This window comes from Rhincodon typus, chromosome 21, assembly GCF_021869965.1.
Source record: "Rhincodon typus isolate 14 chromosome 21, sRhiTyp1.1, whole genome shotgun sequence".
Classification (NCBI taxonomy): domain Eukaryota; kingdom Metazoa; phylum Chordata; class Chondrichthyes; order Orectolobiformes; family Rhincodontidae; genus Rhincodon; species Rhincodon typus.
Window position 1 is genome coordinate 26,766,109 of NC_063352.1, and position 15,326 is coordinate 26,781,434.

Below are 15,326 nucleotides of genomic sequence, written 5' to 3' on the forward strand. Positions count from 1 at the left end.
CGTTTCGGGCCTAGACCCGAAACGTCAGCCTTCCTGCTCCTCTGATGCTGCTTGGCCTGCTGTGTTCATCCAACTCTATACCTTGTTATCTCAGATTCTCCAGCATCTGCAGTTCCTCCTGTCTCCCAATTTGTGGATACCACTTCCTGCTGGTAATGAGGAATAATGTCAAAAGATTTAAATAGGGGGAAAAAACTGAATCAAAGTGAGATACTTACAGGTCTGTCCCTGCTCAGCTGGTACAAGATTGGAAAGGGTGACCACTGGAGAGGATCAGTAGGCCAGCTGTAAACGGATAAATCACTGGCTTTCCCAGAGTCCCCAGCATGCTCATTGATGCTACTGATACTGATGTCCAAGTTGTTTTGTAAACTAAAGAATCAAAAAAAAAATTGAAGAGTACCTATATTGAAGATTATACCAAATACTATAAATGATCAGTCACTGCATTACTGAAATATGCCTGAGTTGAACTAGCAGCTGGCTGCTGGAAATTTCAAGTTCTGAAATGGTCATCAACTGCCCTTCGTTAACATCTTCATGCACGTGTCCTGGTGGAGCTGTGATCAGGTATGGAAATAGTGATTTTCTTTTAACCCCCTCCCCTCATTCCTCTGCTCCTTCCCCACTTCTTGGAATTTTTTTTATTCCCTAACCACACAGCCCAATACTGAGGCTTCATGGAGTCTGTTCTTAGCTCAGTAATGGGATGGGCCTCGCCTCACAAAGAAGTTGAGCAGGGGGTAACTATTTGCTGTGAGTTTAGGTTGTGTAGATTGCAGCTGACATTGTCCATCATAAATCACAGGCCCTCACTGCCATTGTGTCATGTTTGTTTAATAAGATTAAGTGGGTGGAACTGACATTTAATTATTTAGTGATATCTGTGGAACTGCACTCTGCTCTCTAGGGGCTTAATTAACGAGATAAAGGCTAAAACAACAAGCAACTTTAGTTCTTTTGATAATGCAGAAGAGACAGCATGGGTCTGGTCTGCAGAGGTGAGGAAACTCTGTTTGTCCCCCACCCCTGATCACCACCTAAATCTCGCTCCGGATATTATTTCAGTATTTGTGGCAATCTTCCCAAAATGACCAGCTAACTGTGTATTTTGGAAACAACTTCAAAATTAACTTCTTACGCCCCAGGACATTGTCTTAGACCTGATTGTTAACATTAAAAAAATTACTTCATGGTCATAAGCATTTGAAGAGCCCAACTTCAAATAAATATGAATCTATATACCGGGCTAAGGTGTAGTGTTTAAGAGGGGTAGGAAAGTCGAGGCACCCAAAAAAGACTTTCAGTCACTCCATGTAGAGGTCACCGTTTAGCCTCTCAGCCATGACACTTGAGCACAATATGCAAGTGATGCTCTAGTGCTAACATTACACATTTGCAGGAGTTGTCTTTAAGACAAAACATTATTATTAAAGCTGAGCAGTGGAATTATTCCATTATTGAGGCAGTATTTTTCTGTCAACCACTTCAACTAAACTTCTTAAAAACCGAAAGAACTGCGGATGCTGTAGATCAGGAACAAAAACAAAGTTGCTGCAAAAGCTCAGCGGGTCCGGCAGCATCTGTGAAGGGAAAAACAGAGTTAACGTTTCGGGTCCAGTGACCCTTCCTCAGTTCTGTTTTTTACTTCACAGATACTGCCGGACCTGCTGAGCTTTTCCAGCAACTTTGTTTTTGTCAACTAAACTTCTGTCTTGTTCATCATTGTCTCATGTTGTGGGATGTGAATGTTACTTGACCCATGTCAGCCCAAACCTGGATGTTGTCCAGTTCTTGCTGTATATGGACATAAGCTACTTCGATATGTTAGGTGTTGCAAATTGTGCAATGTTCAACACCACAATTGGCAAACATCTCACTGACCATATGATGGAGGGAAGATCATTGGTGAAGCAGCTGATGTTCAGGGCTTGAACACTACCCTGAGGTACTCCTGCAAAGATGTCCTGGGGCTGACATGATTGACATCCATCATTCACAACTACCCTCCTTTGTGCAAGGGTAATATTAACAGTAGTAATAGAGACCAGAGCAAATAATGCTCTGCAGGGCAGCTGATGTAAAATAACAAATGAAGGTGACAGTGCAACCATTGTCGATTTGTTGTAAAAACAATATCTGGGGAAGGGAATCTTGTCCTTACCTGGCCTGGCCACCTTGTGACTTCAGATTCACAGTAAAATGGTTGGCTCTTAAATTGAATGCCATTTTGGAGTGCATTTACAGCAACTAAAGGTAACTAATGGTGGTCTTACCAGAAATCCCCACATTTCATGGAAGAATAAAGAAACATTTAGTCTACCTTTTCTACATTACAAGCAACTATATTTCAAAAATATTTCTATTGTGAAGCATCTTGGCCTTTCACAACTCAGGACATTCCCTATATAAAAAATGTAAGCCTATTTTTTTCTTTGTTCTTGGAGAGTCAGGGCACCAGAGTCTGACCTTGATACAGCAATCTGGGTGTCCTTTTATACAATTCTGCCATTCCTTACTTTCAATTTGTAGTTTGTTTTCTTACTATTGATCCTCACCTGTGCCTGTAGGTTGAGTGACCATTTGGAGTTGTCCTCCAGCTGCTGTAGGTACCACTCAGAGACTCCTCGTGACAAGAACGGTAACTACTGTCCAACATCTGCAGGTGGATCAGTTCGTCAGAGTTACTGAAGCCAGGATTATTCAAAGAACTGACTGAGTAGTTGAGCCAGGACTGTGACTGGTATTGACTGGAGAAATCATCAAACTGACTGAAGCGCTTGTAACTGGAGAGGGGAAAATTACAAGGTTACAACATCCCCCTCCCTTCAAAGTGTTTGAATGAGGTCATTCAGCACTCAATTTGAACTCTCTGGGTTAACAGGGTATTGGTGAACAGTTTCTGTCCCTATTTCAGTCTACAAGTCAGTCCTGACTCCCAGCTGCTATTGAGAGACAGAATTAGGTCGCAGATTATTTCTAGTATGGAACAATTATTGAAGACCTTTTTCTTCCTGCTAGCTGGTTTCAGAGGGTGAGGACAAATACTGAAAAAAATGTCCTTTCCCATATTGGCATAATGAATTGGATATAGTTCTTTTGCACTGAGACAAAGTCTCAGATAGATCTTTAAGTGTGTATATATCTCATATTACTCATTGTTCTGCCTGAAGGTGGGTCCTTGGGTCACTCTCTGTTCATGTTAATGCTGAGCCATTTCATGGCAGTTTTTGTCTTTACCTTCAACTCTTGGGATAGGGCATGGAGACAGGTTCCAAATAAATCTGTCAGACTGAGAATCAAATTCACACTCTAGCCATTATCCTGAACAACATTCTAGCCATATGCATAACTAAGCCAGGCAGACGGATACATAAATATATGAAATAAATGTGCACGTACTCCCTCTGCACAGTTATCCCAAGGGCTATCATGTTAGATTGAGCTGGTACTGTTGTGCATTTCTCCACTGTTCTCTCTAACTCCCCTGGGGCTTATTAATAAAAGGTCAAACAACATAAATGAAAATTCAAGACAATCTTCAAAGACTTGTCGAGTTTCAACAGCTTCATAACTTAAAGGAATTATCCACTTCCATCAACACGCCTTAATTTATACATAACCAATCTCTCATTCAGCAATGTCCTAAACTAATCTTATTTCAGATTTTAGAATATGTAGTGATGGAATTGTCAAACGTCACATTCTGTTCTCAACTCAGCTGTGGCACAACTACGTAGCCAAAGATGGCTATCTAGGGAAGTAGAAGGCTTTTTAAATTAGTGACAGCAAAGGATTAAATTGGAGTGCATGAAGGCCAAAGAGAGTGGTATTAATACAGGAAATGATGAACACACTATAAGCAAGCAGGCAGAGTACAGATCAAAAAGCAACCAACAGCTAAGACTAGAATTTACAAAAGGAACAAAAAATTAAAACTAAAGGCTCTGTATCTGAATGCTCATTGTTTCCTGAACAAAACAAAACTAAATACGTGCAATCTTGTAGCTATTGCAGAATGACGTGAATTGAAACCTGAATCTTGAAAAGTACAGTACATGGAGCTAGGAAAAGGAGGCAGGGTAGCTTTGTTAGTTAATTATGGTACAAACATAATAGAGAGGGATGACCTAAATTCATTAAACTAGAATGTAGTTGGGGTGCTAGCAGCAACAATATTATGATTGAATTTTATATTCTATTTGAGAGAGGAGTGATCCAAGGCGCTTTTAAAATAGCTATATAAGGGCAATTATGAGGGTATGAAAACAGCTGGATAAACTAAGTTGAGGAAGTAAATAAGATTAAAGCATAGGCAGAAATTTAAAGGGATATTTCACAATATTCTTTCAAATACATCCATTGTGTAAGAAATATTCCAAGGAACAGGTCAATTCATGGTTAATGAGAAATGTTAAAAGATATCAAATTGAAAGAGAAGGCATATGGTTGTACGAAAACGGGTGGCAGGTTAGCATTTTTGGGTAGTATATAAGAATTAGCACAGAATGACCAAAAATTAATAAAAGAGGGAAACATTGGAGTACAAGACAAAGCTGACCAGAAATATGAACAGTGTTTCTATAAATATTTTTAAAAGTTAGCAAAGTGAGAGTTGGGTCTACAGAAAGTGAGACTGGAGAATTAATAGTGTAAAAAATGAAAGATCAGATTAAATTAACAGATCTTTTGCATCAGTCTTCACTGTAGAGGATAAAAGTAACATCCCCAAAGCAGCAATAATTCAGGGAATAGAAGTGAGGAAGGAACATGAGAAAATCACAAGCACCAGAGAAATGTTATTGATTTATGTAAATTGTTGGAAATATGGGCTGACAAGTGCCAAGGTTCTAGTGGGCTTTATCCTAGGTTGTAACATAAATGACTGGTGAGATAGTTGATGCATTGATTTTAATTTTCAAAAATTTCCTTGATTCGAGGACAGTCCCATTGTAGGTTGCAAATGTTACCCCTTTATCAAAAAACGGGATGGAGACAAAAAGCAGGAAACTACAGGGCCAGTTAGCTTATCTGAGATAGGGGAAATGGTAGAAGCTATTAATAAAAGTTTAAAGCAAGGCACTTAGATCAAGGTAATCTGGCAGAGTCAGCATGATTTTGTGAAAAGGAAATCATGTTTAATCAATCTATTAGAATTCATTAAGGTGGTAATATATAATGTGGAAAATCAGGAGGGATACATGTACAAATTTAGATTTCCAGAAGGCACTTAATAAAATGCCAAAGGCTATTGTGGAAAATAAATGCTTATGGTGTAGGGGATAAAATATTGGCATAGAAGATTGGCTAGCCAATAGAAAGCAGACAGTGGGCGTAAATGGATTTTTTTAAGTTGATAAGACGTACTGAGATCTCAACGTATACACACTTATTAGAGATGCTTTGATTAAAACATTCAAAGATCCTGAGTAGTCTTGACAGGATAAACAGGGAGAAGATGTTCCTCTTATAGGAGAACCTAGAACTAGGGGTCATTGTTTATAAATTAGGGTTCACCCATTTGAGACAGAGATCAGGCTACATCTTTTCTCTCAGAGGGGTGTCTTTGGAACTCTTTCCCTGAAGGATGGTGGAAGCAGAGTCCTTGAATATGTTTAAGGCAGAGGTAGATAGATTCTAAGCATGGGATATGGAAGGATATTAGGCAGGAATGTGGATTTGAGGTCACAATCCAATCAATCATGACCTTACTGAATGGTAGGGCAGGTTCAAAATGACCCACTCCTGCTCCTTGCTCATATGTTCACATTTCAAAACAAGCAGTATACAACCATCTTATGACAAAGCTCTGCCACCTGATATATTTGTAGCTAAACTCACTGTGTACGTGGGTAATTTCACTGTCTTAAGTTGCTAATTGCAGTGTATCCAATATTCAGCCACTTGTATAAAGCACTGGACAGTAACCAGGATCTAGGAAACTTTCCTCAGCACATTACTACTTATAGCAATGAGAAGCAGAGTTGGAGAGATTCAGAAAATGTTGGAAACGAGTCTGTAATTGAAAAATTTGTATTCTTTCATTCAGTTTGTTCATCTATTTATGACACTGCCAGAGGAGGAGGAGAGGGGTGGGGTTTGGTGAAAGGAGGGGAGAGAGATGACAGGACGAGGCAAGGCACAGGGCAGAAGTGGGAAGGAGAACAAGGAAGAAGATTGGGAATGAAGACCACGCTGCCACGGCTAACTGATTCCTAGGGCAGGAGTGGAATTCCTCCAGATCCCAGTTATAAAATGCTGCTTGCCATCACTGAAACCAGAAGTTTGAGACAAGCAGCTGAGGAAATGTTGCTCAGAGAAGCAGGAAATGAGGAACCGCTTGAGGCAAATGAGTCAGGAGGAAGTCTGGCCATTATCCCCGTCAGAGCTGGTGTTCTAGTTATTAACCCATTGATACTTTCTCTGACTGAGCTGCAGCCTTTCTGATCCATTTTTCTGTTCTTGACTATTCATCTACAATTCTTGGTTTATTTTCTTCCCACTGTCTGCTCCTCTCCCTTGCTCTTATCCAACTAGCCTACAATAGAGTCTAATTCTTATTCCCTGACTGGTAGCTGAGATAGAGCTTGGAATCTTCGTGCTTTCTATGTGGAGTGCTGAGGTCTCGAAGCCCATTCCACCTCGTTTCTCACTAAGTGGAGTGGGCAGACGTGTGGCAGATGAAATTTAATGTAGAGAAGTATGAAGTGTTACATTTAGGTAGGTAGAACAAAAAGTGGTCAGTGCAATTCAGTGTATATGTGTGCAAACTAGTGAAAGTAGCAGGGTAGGTTGAGGAAGTGATTAAAAAGACATACAGGATCCTGGACTTTATAAATACAGGCACTGAGCACAAAAGCAAGAAAGTTCAGATGAATCTGTATAAAACAGTGGCTCAGCCTCCACTGGAATGGTGTTTCCAATTCTGGGCAATTGGGTAGGGTGTGAAGACTTTAGTGAGTGAAAAAAAATCTGCAATGGTTCCAGGGATAAGGGTTAATGGATATGTTGGAGAAGCAGTGGTTTTACTCCTTAGAGAAGAGAATGTTAAGAGAAGCTTTGATGGAGGAGATAGAAACTGTTGCCGTTGGTAGCACACCAATTTAAAGATGACTGGTGACAAAAAAAAAATTCAGGAAGATCTATTAGGCAGTGAGTGGTTAGGAAATGGAAATATAATGCCACAGTGTGTGGCTTCCAGAAGTAAATTAGATAAGCACCTGAAAAAATAATGCAGGCCTTTGAGATAAAGACAATGGAGTAGGACTAGCTGAGGTTTTCTTCCAGGCAACCAGCATGGATGAGACAGGACGAATGGCCTCATAAGGTGTAATTTTTCAATGAACGAGGAACATAGGGACAAAGAGAGATGGGCTGAAACACAGTTGGGAAATGACAAACAGTGAGAAGGATAGGAACAGTAGAAAGGCAGTGTTTTGTGTCCTTTACACTGCTGCATTCTTGTGGATGTGAGGCAATTTGACAAGAAATAAATCTATTTAGAAAATCCAGTTCTTTAAATCTGTCTGAACAGCACAAACTGACAAGGATATAGCCATGAGGCAGAGAGGGCAATAAACCATGCATATTAATGAGGCAATTTGCACAACGTGCTAGTTCAAATTAACCTTCAGAAGTGCAGCAGATGAAGCAGTTCTCACACCTTATAAATCAGACCTGTCTGTGCTCCAGCAAGAAGCAGGTCAAATCCTAATGATTAATGAATGCTTCCTGTATGTTTCCTATTATTGTCATCACCCCTCCCATACTCAGAGATCCCATACTGCTACCTCTCCATTTTAACATGGTTTTTGATATAATTTTTATGTTAAGTAAATTCATTACCTTTGATCTCCGAGGTGTTTTAGCTGGCCGTGTTTCAAAATAGAGGAAGCAAGATCATCAGGGAATCATCCTGCATGCTGAGAGTACAGTTTTGAGAGCAAAAGTAATTGAGAGGTTTACCTTCAGGGGTTACTTGGGTGATACCTTGGTCTTCGGAGGTCCATAGATAGAAGTTATATCCCTGCTCTAATGAATTAGTACATATCACGGCAGTCACTGTTGCAACGTGTGAACAGTACTTATAACACAGAAAACAGAATATTCAGCCTTAAGACCCCTGCTGCAAGGGTGAAATATGGATGTGCGAACCCCGAGGTTGGTCACAGATCTCTTTGCACATTCCATCCCACTATGAGCCACACTCCTGTCTCGAAAAGTTGGTGCAAACTCACCTGACAGATGTGGGACCAACTGCAAAAGGTCAATAACTTACCTGCTCTTAGTTTGGTCAATTTTAGCCTCGATCAATAAGATCTTGAACCTCCTCAGGACAATGATTGCAACAGCTGTCATGACCAACAGAAGACTGAGTATGACACCAAACACAATTCCAATCAAGCTTTGCCGTGTCATCCTGTGGTCACATCTGGGACCCATGAACCAGTAATCAATGCCAACAGGGCACCTGCAATAAAATGTAATGATTCTTCATATAGGTGGCTTCACGGAATCTTACTGCAATAGCTAACAGAAGTAAACCAATTCAGTCCGTCTTGTTTCTGCCAGCTCTTTTAAAAAGCTATCCTACTAAGTCTCACAAAGCATTTCCCATGAATCCCCCAAATTAATTGTCATATGTCATATAGTCATAGAGATATACAGCACCGAAACAGACCCTTTGGTCCAACTTATCCATGCCAACTAGATATCCTATATAGATCTAGTCTTATTTGCCAACATTTGGTCCATATCCCTCTAAACCCTTCCTATTCATATACACATCCCGATACCTTTTAAATTTGTAATAGTACCAGCCTCCACCACTTCCCCTGGCAGCTCATTCCACACATGCGTCGCCCTCTGCGTGAAAAAATTGCCCCTTAGGTCCCTTATAAATCTTTCCCCTCTCACCTTAAACCTATGCCCTCTAGTTTTGGACTCACCCACTCTGGGGAAAAGACCTTGTCTATTTACCCTATCCATGCCTGTCATGAATTTATAAACCTCTATAAAGGTCACCCCTCAGCCTCCGACATTCCAGGGAAAATAGCCCCAGCCTATTCAGCCTCTCCCTATAGCTCAAACCCTCCAACCCTGGCAACATTCTTGTAAATCTTCTCCGAACCCTTTCTAGTTTGACAACATCCTTCCTATAGCAGGGAGAAAAGAATTGCAAGCAATACTACAAAACTGGCCTCACCAATGTCCTGTACAGCTGCAACATGACCTTCCATCTCCTATACTCAATGCATGGACCAAAACAGGCAAGCATACCAAACACCTTCTTCATTATCCTGTCTACCTGCGACTCCACTTTCAAGGAACTATGAACCTGCACCTCAAGGTCTCTTTTGTTCAGGTGTCCCCAGGACCTTACCATTAAGCATACACATCCTGCCCCGGTTTGCCTTTCCAAAATGCAGCACCTCACATTTATCTAAATTAAAATCCATCTTCCACTCCTCAGCCCATTGGCCGAACTGATCAAGATCCCGCTGTACTCTGAGGTAACCTTTCCACTGTCCCCTACACTTCCAATTTTGGTGCCATCTGCAAACTTACGAACCATACCACCTATGTTCACACCCAAATCATTTATATAAAAGACAAAAAGCAGTGGACCCAGCACCGATCCTTCTGGCACATCACTGGTTACAGGCCTCCAGTCTGAAAAGCAACCCTCCACCACCACCCTCTGTCTTCTGCCTTTGAGCCAGTTCTGTATCCAAATAGCTAGTTCTCCCTGTATTCTGTGTTTCTAACCTTGTTTTCAAATTGGCAGGCAGTAATTAGTGGGGTGCTACAGAGATCGGTGCAGGGACTCCAGCTATTCACAATATTTATTAATGATTTTGATGAGGGAACAAAATGTGACATCTCTAAGTTTGCAGATGATAGCAAATTGGTTGGGAGGGTGAACTGTGATGAGGATACAGCAATCCTTCGGCATGATCTGGACAGGTTGGGTGAGTCGGTAAATCAATAGCAGATGCAATATAATTTGGATTAATGTGAGGTTATTCACTTTGGAAGCAAAAACAAGAAGTCAGATTACTATCTGAATGGCTGTAAATTGGGAGAGGGGAGTGTGCAGCGGGACCTGGGTGTCCTTGTGCACCAGTCGCTAAAGGTAAGCATGCAGGTGCAGCAGGCAGTAAAGAAGGCAAATGGTATGTTGGCCTTCATTGCGAGAGGTTGAGTACAGGAGCAGGGATGTGTTGTTGCAGTTAAACGGAGCCTTGGTAAGGCCACACCTAGAATACTGTGTGCAGTTTTGGTCTCCTTTTCTGAGGTAAGATGCTCTTGTTCTCGAGCGAGTGCAGTGAAGGTTTACCAGGTTGATTCCAGGGATGATGTATGAGGAAAGATTGTCTAGGTTGGATTGTTTTCGCTGGAGTTCAGATGAATGAGGGGAGATCTCATAGAGACTTACAAAATTCTAACAGGACTATATAGGGTAGATGCAGGGAAGATGTTTCTGAGGGTGGGTGTGTCCAGAATCAGGGGTCGCAGTCTGAGGATTCAGGGTAGACCATTTAGGATGGAGATGAGGAAACATTTCTTCACCCAAAGAGTGGTGAGTCTGGAATTCATTACCACAGCAAGTAGTTGATGCTGAAACATTGAATGTATTCAAGAGGAGGCTAGATATAGCACTTGGGACGAATGGGATCAAAGGTTATGGGGAGAAAGCAGGATTAAGCTATTGAGTTGGATGATCAGCCATCATGATAATGAATGGCAGAGCAGGCTCAAAGGGCCGAATGGCCTCCTCCTGTTCCTATGTTTCTAACCAGTCTACCACAAGGAACCTTGTCGAACGCCTTACTGAAGTCCATATAAATCACATCCACTGTTCTGCCCGCATCAATCCTCTTCATTACTTCTTCAAAACACTCAAGTTAGTAAGACACGATTTCCCACACACAAAGCCATGTTGACTATCCCTAATCAGTCCTCGCCTTTCCAAATACGTGTAAATCCTGTCCCTCAGGATTCTCTCCACCATCAATGTCAGGCTCACTGGTCTACAGTTCCCTGGCTTTTCTTTACCACCTTTCTTAAATAATGGCACAACATTAACCAACCTCCAGTCTTCCGGCACCTCACCTGTGGCTATCGATGACACGAATACCTCAGCAAGGGGGCCAGGAATCTCTTCGTTTCCCGCAGAGTTCTAGGGTACACCTGATCAGGTCCCAGGGATTTATCCACCTTTGTGTTTTAAGACGTTCAGCACTTCCTCCTCTGTAATATGGACATTTTTCAAGGTATCGCTATTTATTTCCCCATGTTCTCTATCTTCCATATCCTTCTCCACAGTGAACACTGACGCAAACTGCTCGTGGTTTCACACATGGGTGGCCTTGCTCATCTTTAAGGGGCCCTATTCTCGCCCTTGTTACCCTTTTGTCCTTAGTGTATTTGTAGAATCCCACTGGAATCCCCTTAACCCTATTTACCAAAGCTAATTCATGTCTCCTTTTTGCCTTCCTGATTTCCCACTTAAGTATACTCCTACTGTCTTTATACTGTTCTGGGGATTCACTCGATCCCTGCTGTCTATACCTGACATATGCTTCCTTCTTTTTCTTGAACAAAACTTCAATTTCTCCAGTCGTCCAGCATTCCCTACACCTACCAGCCTTGCCCTTCATCCTAACAGGAACATACTGTCTCTGGACTCTCGTTATCTCATTTTTGAAGGCTTCCCATTTTCCAGCCGCCCCTTTACCTGCAAACATCTGTCCCCAATCAACTTTTGAAAGTTCTTGCCTAACACTGTCAAAATTGATCTTCCTCCAATTTAGAACTTTAACTTTTAGATCCGGTCTATCCTTTTCCATCATTATTATGGTCACTGGCCCCAACGTGCTCCCCCACTGATACCCCCGTCACCTGCCCTGCCTTATTTTCCAAGAGTAGGTCAAGTTTTTCAACTTCTGTCGTAGGTACATCCACAATCAGAAAATTTTCTTGTGCACACTTACATTCCTCTCCATCCAAGCCCTTCTTATTGAAAGCTCTTCCAAAATCTCTCTATTACCCTTTCAGATATTGCATTCCACTTCAAAACAACCTTTGAAAAATTTCTTCACGTTCTTTTGCCAATTTCTCTTAAATTCATTTGTTAATGAGATTTGACAAAGCCAACATTTCTTTCCCATTGCTAATTGCCTTGAAAAGGTGATGGCAAGAGGTTTCAGGATTTTGTCCCAGAAGGAACGATGGTGTATTAGTACTGTTCCATCCATGTGCTACCCTTGTTCTTCTAGCAGTCATGACATTCGAAGGTACTGTTGAAAGGCTGAGTGAGTTGCTGCAGTACATCTTGTAGACGGTATACAAGATAGTTATACTGTGCTTGTGGTAGAGGGATTAAACGTTTAAAGTCATGGATGGGGTTGTAACCAAATAAACTGCTTTGATCTGGTATTGTCGAAGGTGTATTTATCCAGCAAATAAGTGTTCCAGTTGACATTTGCCTTTTAGATAAACAGATTTTGGGGAATCAGGAATGAAGCACTTGTTACAGAATTTCCAGCCTCTGACCCATTCTTGTAGCCATATATACTGGCTGGCTTTGTAGGGTCATTGGGTCGAAAAACAAAGACATCATTCTAAATCCTAGCCTGGGCTGGCCTGGGAGACAAGTCCCAGGCGGGTCGGGGGCCGGAGCCTGGAGTGGGAGGCAGTCTGAGCTCGGGCTGGCCTGGGAGACAAGTCCTGGAAGCAACTGGCAGGCCAGAGCCTGGTGGGTGCAGACAGTGAGGCCTCATGTTCTAAAGACCAGTGGGCATGGACTCAGTGGAAAGGACTATAGTTTGAGTACTTGTTAAAACTTTGTGTTCCTATGCGGGACTATTTTTTTTTTTAACTCTTTCAATTCTGTAACAAACACTTATATCTGTATCTAAGTACCCAGTACCTAAGATGACGCCAAAGTGACAACATTACAAACTTTTCACTGCACTCATTCAAGTGCATATGACAATAACGGCTATTCTATTCTAAAGCTGGTTACAGTGGTACAGTTACCGTGAATGGCTAGTTAATAGTGATCTTGATTGTGGGGGATTTGACAATGGTGACGGCATTAGGTGCCAACGTTAGTTGGCCAGGCTGTCTCTGGTTGGAGATGTCTTTGCCTAGCTTTTGTGTGTTGTGAATGTTACTTGTCACTCATCAGCCCAAGCATGATGTTGTCCAGTACTACTGTAGGTGGTCACAGATTGCCACATTATCTGATGAGTTGCAAATGGAACTCAAAATTGCACAATATTCAGTGATCATCTCACTTCTAATCTCATGATGGAAGGGACATGTTTCCTGAAAGAGCTAAGAAATATCTTGAGCCTGGGCACCTGCCCTGAGGACCTTTTGTACAGTCGGTGGGCTGAGACTGATTGGCCTCAACAACCACAACCATGTTCCTTTGTACTAATTTGGACATCAGTCGATGGAATGTTTTCCCTTATTCCCATTGACTTCAATTGTATTTGGGTTATTTGATGTACGTTTGAATCAGTTCTGGCCTTGGTGTTAAAAGCAATTACTCCCACTTCACCTCTGGAATTCACCTCCTTGGACTAAGACTGTAATGAGGATCGGAGCCAAGTGATCCTGGGGAATTGAACTGAGCAGCAATGAGCAGGATATTGATGAGTAAGTGTTATTTGGTAACAGCAACTATTTGGTAACCACATTAGACCATTTTCCCTCCTTGCTCAATCAACCCTGTATTGGGTCCTCTCTATAAATCTTGTCTACTCAATGGAAAACAATGCCACCTTCTCCAATCTCACCCCATAACTAAACTACCTCACCCCTGGTATCATCCTATTAAGCCTCCTTTCTCAGGCCTTGACATCCTGAGTAAAGTGCGATGCCCAAAATATTACATAATACTCCAGTTGAGCCCTCACCAATGATTTAGAAAGATTTAGAATGATATCTTTGTTTTTCTTTCCAATAACCCTACAAAGCCAGCCAAATTTCTCATACACTTAAATAGCTGTCTTATCAGCTGATTTGCCACCATCAGGAATTTGTGAATATGCACCCTCACATGCCTCACCATGTTCTTTCTCTCAAAGGACATTATTCAATACTTAAGCACATTAAGCTGCATCTTTCACGTTTCTGCATAAATTAGCAATGTTATCAATAGTGAATTTAGTAGCAGACTTGAGCAGTATGCATACAGACAATAATGCCAAGTTTTGTACTGTCTGCAAACCTTAAAATGTGCTCCCTGTGCCGAATCCAGGTCATAGTATCACATATTCCCCTAAAGTGCCCATAGAGGCTATTCAGCCCATCAAGTCTGCACTAACCCTCCGAATAGCATTCGATCCCTCCACCCTATTCCCATGACCCTGCATTTATCATAGCTAACCCACCTAACCTGTGCAAACCTAGACTTACAGGGCAATTTATCGAGTCATACAGTACAGAAACAGATACTTCAGTCCAACTCATCCATGCCAACTAAGTTTCCCAAACTAAACTAGTCCTACTTGCCTGCGTTTGGCCTATGTCCCTCCATACCTTTCCTATCTATGTACCTGTCCAAATGATTTTTAAATTTTGTAATTGTACCTGCATCCATCACTTCTGGCAGTTCAATCCACATACAAACCACCCTCTGTATGAAAACGTTGCCCCTCAGTTCCCTTTTAAATCTTTCTACTTTCACCTTAAAAATATGCCCCCTCATTTTTAAATCCTCCACCCTAGGGAAAAGACCTTTGCCACTCACCTTATCTATGGCCCTCATGATTTTCTAAACCTTCATAAAGTCACCCCTCAAACGCCTGCGCTCCAGTGAAAAAAAGACTTAGCCTATCCAGCCTCTCCTTGTAACTCAAACCCTTCAGTCCCAGCAACATCCTGGTAAATCTTTTCTGAAACCTTTCCAGTTTAATAATATTCTTCCTATAGCAGGGCAACCAAAACTGTAAACAGTACTCCAAAAGTGGCCTCACAATGTCCTCAACAAGATGTGTCAACTCCTACACTCAAAGATCTCAAAAATGAAGGTAAGTGTGCTAAATGCCTCCTTAACTACCCTATCTACCTGTGACCTCTAGGTCTCTCTATTCGACAACCCTACCATTGATTGTATGAGTCCTGCCCTTGTTCATTTTACCAAAATGCATTTATCCAAATTAAACTCCGTCTGCCATTCCTCAGCCCATTGGCCCAATTGATCAAGAATCCTTCGTAATCTTGGATAATCTTCTTCACTGTTGACTATACCACCAATTTTGGTGTCATCCGCAAATGTACTAACCATGCCTGCTAAATTCTCATCCAAG

General features: G+C 41.6%; 1 protein-coding gene across 1 annotated transcript in view; it reads right to left on the reverse strand.

The window, feature by feature from the left end:
* Positions 1-200: 200 nt before the first annotated feature.
* Positions 201-15,326, reverse strand: part of si:ch211-14k19.8 (mucin-4) — a 31,267-nt gene continuing 16,141 nt past the window's right edge. The window contains exons 6-8 of the mRNA XM_048609711.1: positions 8,279-8,470; positions 2,559-2,786; positions 201-372 (exon numbers count right to left, since the gene is read on the reverse strand). Coding sequence (XP_048465668.1) covers positions 201-372; positions 2,559-2,786; positions 8,279-8,470 — 592 coding nt within the window. The remainder of the gene's footprint in view (positions 373-2,558; positions 2,787-8,278; positions 8,471-15,326) is intronic.